The 10,087-nt window shown below is 42.5% G+C and overlaps 1 protein-coding gene across 1 annotated transcript; it reads left to right on the top strand.

The window, feature by feature from the left end:
* The first annotated feature begins 1,043 nt into the window (after nt 1-1,043).
* On the top strand, nt 1,044-9,831 carry LOC128698432 (mucin-12-like). Its single transcript, XM_070103958.1, has 3 exons — nt 1,044-1,089; nt 5,232-5,297; nt 6,940-9,831. Exons 1-3 carry the CDS (start codon nt 1,078-1,080, stop codon nt 9,820-9,822), a joined length of 2,961 nt encoding a protein of 986 aa, XP_069960059.1. The 5' UTR covers nt 1,044-1,077; the 3' UTR covers nt 9,823-9,831.
* Nucleotides 9,832-10,087: the final 256 nt, after the last annotated feature.

Below are 10,087 nucleotides of genomic sequence, written 5' to 3'. Positions count from 1 at the left end.
TATAACCTTGGAGTTTTGTACTGCTGATTTGACGCATCTGACCGAGGCCTTCCCTAGCTTACTCGTCTACCCCAATTAAAAAATGAAATAAGCTTATATGTTACGTAACACAGACACGCTGTAGTTAAAGACATCAGCTGATAGTATTATGGAAACATTTCGATATCGTTCCAGACCATGGAACTGAACTCTTCCCCAGGCTGACGGACTGACCACCTCAAATACTTTTTCTCTAAGGTTGATAGATTCATTACCCCTGGTGCCTCTGTATGTGACTGAAGAATCCTACTGTGTTGGCGAAACATTTCATCAATAAAGATACTCAACTGTTGCACATGTTTCTTAAGCTTCAACATATTTTATTGTGGGAGAAATAATAAATGTGACTGAAGAAAATTAGTTTACGTAAACTCACCTGAAATGGGTAATAAATTCCCTATTTGAAATGAGCATTACACTCCCCATCTGAGACAGCTATTCAGTGTCCCATTTGAAATGAGAAATCTAAAGGACTTCCCATTATCAATTACCATTACCAATGGAAATCAAACACCCCAATGGAAAAAAGTCAGTTAGTCTTTTCTGGGTTATCTTAAGTAGTTTACACATATGTTACTATGTACGATAATTATACTTATGTGTACCTGCACCTAAATAAACTCAGATGCAAGATTCAAATTTAACAGAGCAATGGGGTTGGTGGGTAATGGGGTATAAAACCTATCGGCTACACGAAGGCCATTAATCCTGCGTGTTACCTGTTCATCACCAGTTAAAAACACGTTAATTCCTTATATGGCGATTAAAGTGTATATACACTGAGAGGACGAACTTGTTCATTACCTGTCAGGAATATTTTAATATCTTAAACAGGGATTAAAGTAACCTCTCAGTGTATATACCTTCAGTGTATATTCACCAAAAGGCATACGCTTCTCGGTTTATATATATCGGGGGAGAAAAACTTATGACTTGCAGGTAGAATGCTCACATCTACAGTATATAACGAAGAGACAGTACAGCAGTAGCGTCAGTGTAGTTAGAGGAGGGGCGGAGGCAACACCACTCAGGCCAGCCATGTCACCCCAGGTACGCCAGTAACACCACCACTCTCACCTATGTCACCTCCCTCACGTCACGCAACACCACGTCAACCACTCCTACGGAAATAATCACCCTGGATTTACGAGGTGTCTGATCGGTGAAAGGCGGAAATATGTTTCAAAAAAGCTGGTGAACTGTGTGATAATTGAATAAACGAGGTGCTACATGGGATTGTGCAACCTATTTCACTTAGTTTTGTCCCATATTATATGCCGTGTGGGTTAAGTTTGGGTCCATCGTGTGATTAGAGTGGTATCTCCTTCAAGAAAAAGAGTCACCACAGAAAGCGAAGAGCCGTAGACGATAGGAAAGAACGCATTCAAGAAATCAAGCATCTTGTATAAATTCTTAGTCATTGCGTGTGCACAGAGAGCTTCAGTGAGCATATGCGCATATATATATATATATATATATATATATATATATATATATTTATATTTATATATATATATATATATATATATATATATATATATATATATATATATATATATATATATATATATATGTCGTGCCGAATAGGCAGAACTTGCTATCTTGGCTTAAATAGCAAGGCTCATCTTGCCATATAGGACAAGTGAAAATTTGTGTATGCAATAATTTCGCCAAAATCATTCAGAACCTTACGAGAAAAATATATTTCGCTGTGTTTGTTTAGTATTAAATTACTGTAAATAAATCTAAAATATATTTAGTTGGGTTAGGCTAAAATAAATTGTTCTTGTTATAATAAGGTTAGGTAAGTTTTCTAAGGTTCTTTTGGTGAAAAATTAAAAATTTTTACATTAACATTAATGAAAAAAATATATCTTTAAACGTATAAAAGAAAATTTCAGAAAGGACTTAATTTTAAATGAGTTCTTGCTAATTGACCAGTTTTACATATTCGGCACGACATATATATATATAATTTAAACTTTACTTTTGTCCCAATAAAACAATGTTTGGGATTAAAATATTCTTGACTCGTGGTGAACAAGTGACTCTCGTGTGTTGATAGACATAGAGCCCAATTAACCAACATTAATAATAATAATAATAATAATAATGTTTATTTCTACAAGTACATGTACAAAGTATACAGCCTAGCTGACAACTTACTATACAGAAAGAACCTTGTTATGCAGAGCATTTCTGGTAAATGCTCTGCTAGAATAGGGACCGCAGGTGTCTTAGGGAAACACATCCTAATGTTTCCAGCCGTACAGGGTATCGAGCCACGGACTTCGGTGAGTGAGCTGAGTGCGCCACCAATCGAGCTATCCTATCCTAAAAAAAACTTCAAGGTTATAATTATAACCATTAATTTTTAAAGGGGTGGACCGGTAAGCCAGCGGAAGGCCTCGGTCAGATGACCAAAAGCTCCAGCTGTGGGTCATCATATAGCTAAGACCCGCGTCAGGAAACACTTGTCCTGTTTCCTGGCAAACCTTACCTAACCGAGCTACGGAACTATTACCCCAGAAGGGTTAATAACCCAGGCAAGCCAAAGTTAAGCAGTATGGCTTACTTTATCTTCCCCCACGACGCTACCCACCCACAAGTGGGTTGGTTCACTAGGCTGAACGTGTATCAACTTACAATACGAGGGATCATTAACATCTCTCGGATATATATAAAGCACGACCAAGGCTGCGTATGTGTTCTACATATATATGCGTGTGTACTTACCTATTCGTGGTTGTTGTCGTCGATTCACAGCTCCTGGCCCCGCCTCTTCGCTGATCGCTACTAGATTCACTCTCTCCCGGTTGTAGGAGCTTTACGTATCTCTTCTTAAAGCTATGTATACATCCTGCCTCCACTACATCACTCCCCAGATTTTTCCATTGTGTATGTGTACTCACCTAATTGTGGTTCCAGAGGTCGATTCACAGCTCCTGGCCCCGTGTGAGTGTGTGCATCATAATTCACTAAAACTTTCGCCTTCAAAAATATTAAAGCTGAATAAAGTTATTACTTCAACAATTAGCTGATCAATTATTCCCTCACGTGACTTCAAATTATCAGTCACACTGTGGGGAGAGAGAGAGAGAGAGAGAGAGAGAGAGAGAGAGAGAGAGTTACAGAGAGAAAACCTAATCAAAAGGATCACACACACGTGTGTGGAGGGATATGTTGTGTATCTTTATACGTATATGCTTCTAAACTGTTGTATTCTGAGCACCTCTGCAAAAGCAGTGATAATGTGTGAGTGTGGTGAGAGTGTTGAATGATGATGAAAGTATTTTCTTTTTGGGGATTTTCTTTCTTTTTGGGTCACCCTGCCTCGGAGGGAGACGACCGACTTGTTAAATATATATATATATATATATATATATATATATATATATATATATATATATAGAGTATATATATATATATATATATATATATATGGGAGCAAGGGGCTAGTAACCTCTTCTCCTGTATATATTACTAAATGTAAAAGGAGAAACTTTCGTTTTTCCTTTTGGGCCACCCCGCCTCGGTGGGATACGGCCGGTGTGTTGAAAGAAAGATATATATATATATATATATATATATATATATAAATATATATATATCTATATATATATATATATATATCTATATATATATATATTTCAACAAGTCGGCCGTCTCCCACCGAGGCAGGGGGACTCAAAAAGAAAGAAAATCCCCAAAAAGAAAATACTTTCATCATCATTCAACACTTTCACCTCACTCACATATATATATATATATATATATATATATATATATATATATATATATATATATATATATATATATATATATATATATATATATATATATAATAAACAGCCCTGAGAAGAAATCTCTTGATTTTCCTAGAAAAAAAATTTAATGTCAATTTCGAGGACGAGGGTTTCCAGGCATTATCTTAAGAGGCTTCCTAAGATGCAATATTTTAGTAGCCATAGAGTCAAGAATGTCTTCGAGGTTACTTAAGATGTCACATTATAGAAGCCACGTCCTTGGTGTGTGCGTGTGTCGGCGTCACTCACATCATCGCACCGTGACCAGCCAGGCTGACCACCTGCTGTGTCATACCAGCCATCCTATCTGATGGTGCCAGTGGTGGCAGTATTGATGACAAGTGGTGATAGTACTGATGATAGTGGTGGCAGTATTGATGATAGTGGTGGACCGAGTTTAACGTTGTTTATGCTATACATTATCGATAAATATGAAATAAAGACACGTGTGCAATGGCCAGATGTTTCGCTGAAGGAACGTTACACACACACACACACACACACACACACACACATATATATATATATATATATATATATATATATATATATATATATATATATATATATATATATATATATATATATATATATATATATATATATATATACCAGCTGTCTCCCACCGAGACAGGGTGACCTAAAAAGAAAAACGAAAGTTTTTCTTTTCACACGTGGTAATTTATGCAGGAGAAGGGGTTACTAGCCCCTTGCAACCGGCAATTTTGTTGCCTCTTACGACACGCATGACTTACGGAGGAAGAATTCTTCTCCACTTCCCCATACATACACACACTTGTAGTCAGTATATAATACTACTGATATACAAGTGTCAAGCTCATCACACAGGAGTAGAAGTGTTATACACAGATGGATTACTAGCAGGGAATACCACTGCTATCACACACAGATGTGTTACTAGCATGACCAACTACTGATATCACACACAGATGTGTTACTAGCAAGACCAACAACTATTGATATCACCCACAGATGTGTTACTAGCAAGACCAACAACTACAGCTCAACAGGGCTAAATCACCTTTACCACATCAAGAGCCAATAACCTCGAGATCACCATCCTCAACCTGATAATCAAAGGCAGTAGCACGAGATCAATCTCTTCAGCTATATAAATGAAAGCTTATAGTTTACAAATATGTTGTAAGTTTAATATCGATCTGGCAAGGCATTCTCCAGATATTGCAGCATAAATGCCTAAATACGTCTTTTTTTTAGCACAAATATAGAGATGCGGAAGCAACGAAGTGTGACACGAGTCTTATAACGTTCTTCAATATACATGTTCGATTTTTGTAATGATTTTACTCTTTAATTTTTTTTTTTTTGGTTATTATTTATTATTATTACATTTCAATTTTGCAGGTGTGTGTATTACTGTGTCTTCTGGCTGAGGTCATCACCATGGGAGCCGCTGACTCGAGTCCAGGGGTGAGTGACTGACCTAATGCTCCTGGTCATTCAGTGATTACCATCTCAGAGTGGCATTCCACTTGTCCTAAAGTTCACTAAGGAAGAGCAGTGTTAGCTCCTGGTGGTTTGTTTACAACTCCATGATTCACAACTAATCAGGAAGGTCGTTATTTTGGAGGTGAAAGTGATTCTACGTTCTGATTCCAGGGTCACGTTCCCTGACTCCAGGGCCGTGTTCCCTGACTCCAGGGCCACTTTCCGACTCCAAGGCCACGTTCCCTGACTCCACGGCTGTGTTCCCTGACTCCAAAGCCACGCCCCATGGCTCCAGGGTCGCGTTCTCTGACTCCAGGGCCACGTTCCATGACTCCAGGGCTGTGTTCCCTGACTCCAAAGCCACGCCCCATGGCTCCAGAGTCGCGTTCTCTGACTCCAGGGCCACGTTCCATGACTCCAGGGCTGTGTTCCCTGACTCCAGGGCCACGTTCCATAACTCCAGGGCCACGCTCCAGCACCTGCATGGAGAATGGGTAACCGCACTTGCTTGGCGGAGAGGTGACTAGCTGGTTAATGGAGTTTAAAGCCTATCGACACGAAAGTCATTAAGGCTGTCTGTCACCTGTTCACCACCCGTTAAGAATGCTTTGGTCACTAAAATATTTATTACATTTCACTTCCAGTGTATATATACACACACATACACCTCTTGGTGTATATGTCCTCGCGATTATACATTTATTCCAGTAGTTTGTGAGCGCTGGGTGTTGATATGTGGTTGCTTAAGTTTATGTGTAAATAATTTGGTTTGGAGAATGTAGTACGCTAAAAAACAAAAAAAAAAAAACATACCAAGGGCGGGGTTAGAACCCGCGATCAGTCTCAAAACTCCAGATCGTCGCGTTAGCCACTGGGCCAGCTAGCCACAATAAGACTTATCCAACTAGCTGGCCCAGTGGCTAACACGATGGTCTGGAGTTATGAGGCTCTCTGATCGAGGGTTCTAACCCCGCCCGTGGTATGATTTGTTTGCAATTGTGTCATTACGATTTCGTGAGTCAATGCAGTACGCTGTTATTTGACTCTATGAGAGTGCTCTTCTAGTTTTAAATTTTGTTTATCTTATCTCAGTTATAAAATCTCACATTTATCTTCCTTATATACTCTCTTGAGAAACCATGTCTCACTAGATGGCGCTAACCAATATTTTCTGGCTTATAAAGAACAAAAAGCCACAATACCGTGACTGGAACAATACACAAATAACCCGCACATAGGAGAGAGAAGCTTAAACGACGACGCTTCGGTCCGACTTGGACCATTTACAAAGTCACACACCGACTTTGTAAATGGTCCAAGTCTGACCGAAACGTTGTCGTTAGCTTCCCTCTCCCACGTGCGGGTTGTGTATTTTCTGGCGTATAATCCGTTTACTTCTTTAGGTTTGAACCTATGAACTCCTATAAGGGAGACGATAAAGGACTCCAAAGGAAATAAGTCACTTTCACTTTTTTGGGTTATCCTAGATTCTCTACACATATGCTGCTGTGTATGATAATCTATGTAACTGTATTTGTGTATACCTGAATAAACATACTATATGTACCCGACAATACTGCCGGTCGGGCAGAATATTTTCTCAAAAACCCTCATTCCACTGCAGGTTACTCCTCCTGGGATTCTCTTCTCTTATGGTGTACACGACGAGAAGACCGGCAATAGTTTCGCCCACCAGCAAACGAAGGACGACAGCTCTACCGCGGGTGAGTACCGGGTGGCCCTCCCTGATGGTCGAACTCAGATCGTCTCCTACACGGCCGACAAGAACGGCTACAAGGCTGTAGTGACGTACGAGGGAGTGGCAGTGCATCCTGACGACCCTCCGAAGGATTCGAAGAACACGGAGGCAGCATCTCAACGGACGACTCATCCGTCCGGGCATGCTACTCATCCGCCCGGGCATGCTACTCATCCGCCAGGGCATGCTACTCATCCGTCCGGGCATGCTGCTCACCCGTCCGGGCATGTTACCGACCCGTCCAACCACCTGGACTCGGTTCTCGAGCACCCGCTTCTGGTTAAACCAAGGCCGCAACCAGTCCACCCTCGGCCGAAAGCTATCAACTTCAATTCTCCTTTCCACACCCTGCAAGACAAGGTGCTTCACCAACCACTTCAATCCCCTGTCCACTCATTCCCCACCGTCCACGGACAAGCCCAGCACCCTGGCAAAGCCCCTATCCACAATGCACCAGTCCACCATCCCTCCCTGGTCAATTTCAAGCCTGTCCTCCCGCACCACGACCTACCCACCATCAGCGTGGACTTCGCCCAACACCCTCAGACGGACCTCTCCCTCTTCGTACCGGCAAAGGACCTACTCGAAGTAGGATTCCACGACCTCGGCTCTAATGACCTTCCACTGAGTTCTGATTCTTTCTCCCGCCAGCCTAGTTCTAACGGCCGCCAAGACAACACCAACTCCCATCATTTTCTTTCAGTACCCCATCAAGGCTCCCTGATATCCCATTTTGGTATTCTAATGCCCCATCATAATACTCTGGCACCCTATCATGGTAGTCTGGCACCCCATCATGGTATTCTGATGTCCCATTTTGGTACTCTGGCACCTCATCACGGTACACTAGTACCCCATCATGGTACTCTGGCAACCCAACATGATACTCTGACACCTCATCATGCTAGTCTGGCACCCCATCTTGGTACTCTGGCACCCCATCTTGGTACTCTGAAACCCCATCATGGTACTCTGGAGCCCCATCATGGTACTCTGGCAACCCAACATGATACTCTGACACCTCATCATGCTAGTCTGGCACCCCATCTTGGTACTCTGGCACCCCATCTTGGTACTCTGAAACCCCATCATGGTACTCTGGAGCCCCATCATGGTACTTTGGCAACCCAGCATGATACTCTGACACATCATGGTAAACTGACACCTCATCATGGTACTCTGGCACCCCATCATAGTACTCTGGCACCTCATCATAGTACTCTGGTACCCCATCGTGGTACTCTAGTATCCCATCATGGTACTGCCGTCCCCTTCCATCGTAATTCTCCACAGCTCCAACATGAGAATTTGGCTCCTGTTCATGGTAGTCAAATACACCATGAAGACAAAACGTCTCACCATAACTCTTTAAGTCCCCACCTTGGTTCTCTAGCGCCCATCCATGGCATGTTTGGACACCAGCATGGTTCTCTATCACAGCTCCATGGCGCTCTAAGACACCACCATGGAACTCCCATACCCCAGGATGCTCTAACTCTTTTTCACGATGATTTAATACCCCATCATGGTAGCACTCTCTCACCCATCCATGGTACTCTGAAATCCCATCATGGCACTCTAGCTCCCATTCATGGTAATCCAACTTCTCACCATGGAAGCCAGACGCCTCATCACAATACTCTTGCAAACCAGCATGGTAGTCCAATAAACCATCATGGTATCCTGACACCCCACCATGACACCTTAAGAACCCACCACCATGGATTTTTAAGTCCTCACCATGGCTCTCTAGCTCCCGTTCATGGGAGTAAGATAAACCACCATGATTCCCTAGGCCCCATTCATGGTACCTCAAAATCCCATCATGGAATTCTGAATTCCCTTCGAGGTATTCCAATACACCATCATGGCTCTCCTATACCACATCGTGGCACTCCTACACCCCTTCATAGTGCTTTGTCACCCACTCATGGCACCAGTTCACCCCATCATAGCACTCCTACATCCCTTCATGGTACCATTTCACCCCATCATGGCACTCCTACACCGATTCATCAGACTTCCCACCATGATCCAGCGTTTCATAGCAGTGTAGCACCTCATCATGGGACCCTGATACCGCATCATGGGACCCCAATATCCCATCATGGGACCCCGATACCTCATCATGGGACTCCCATACCCCATCATGAGACCTTGATACCACATCATGGGACCCCCATACCTCATCATGGGACCCCGATACCTCATCAAAGCAGCATAACGCCTCTTCACGAGACTCCCATTTCTTTGCATCACGCTATTCCATCGCACCATGACAGAAGGGTCCCCATTTCCCATCACACAAGCCCCTTTCCTATTATTTCTGACCAACCAGACCAGGGGCCATTCCTCCCTAGCCTCGGCCCACCTATTCTATCCTCAACCCCTATCCCCTTACAATCAACAATTCCGGCCCCATTCCACGCCTCAACAAACGTCCCCTTTCACGAACTTTCAACTCCTGCCTTCCATCCCACGAAGCAGCGTCTATTCCATTTCAGCCCTGCCTCAAATCCAACCTCATCCCCCTTTCATCCCGGCCCAACCCCCCTCCACACATCCCGGCTGAAGGTTCAGACGTCTCTCCGGCCGTTTCTTCCAGGAGCACCTACGTTAGACAGAGAACAATACCTCAAACATAAAGGAATAGTACGCAGGTCCTCCCTCAACACAGAGGAAAAAGAAACAGAAAACGGAAACAAAGACAACACAGAAAATGGGTACAATAAAACAAGCACAAACTAGCTGCGTAGCGCCTGCAATAACTATATTTATATTAATTACACATAAATACAAAATATATGCTCGTTTTCTGTGCGTTCTTTATGTAACCTTATACTCTGGTATACATTGTATTTGTATATCATTTATGTATAAATTCGCTATCCCCTACTTATCTATTTACTATAATTTCAATTATCGCTATTGTTACCAAAACCAATAACAGAGTATATACACTAGGTATATACAACCGGGCCGGGTCTAGAGAGAGAGGCCTGAGCTTGCTACC

The sequence above is a fragment of the Cherax quadricarinatus genome, chromosome 88 (assembly GCF_038502225.1).
Source record: "Cherax quadricarinatus isolate ZL_2023a chromosome 88, ASM3850222v1, whole genome shotgun sequence".
NCBI lineage: Eukaryota > Metazoa > Arthropoda > Malacostraca > Decapoda > Parastacidae > Cherax > Cherax quadricarinatus.
Note: the sequence above shows the minus strand (reverse complement) of the source record. Positions and strands in the feature narration are given on the sequence as shown.

Bases quoted from the DNA above. Each gene is read 5' to 3' on its own strand.
- LOC128698432 (XM_070103958.1), top strand. The intron at 5,298-6,939 runs GTGAGTGACTGA...ATTCCACTGCAG, and splicing joins CCGCTGACTCGAGTCCAGGG to GTTACTCCTCCTGGGATTCT.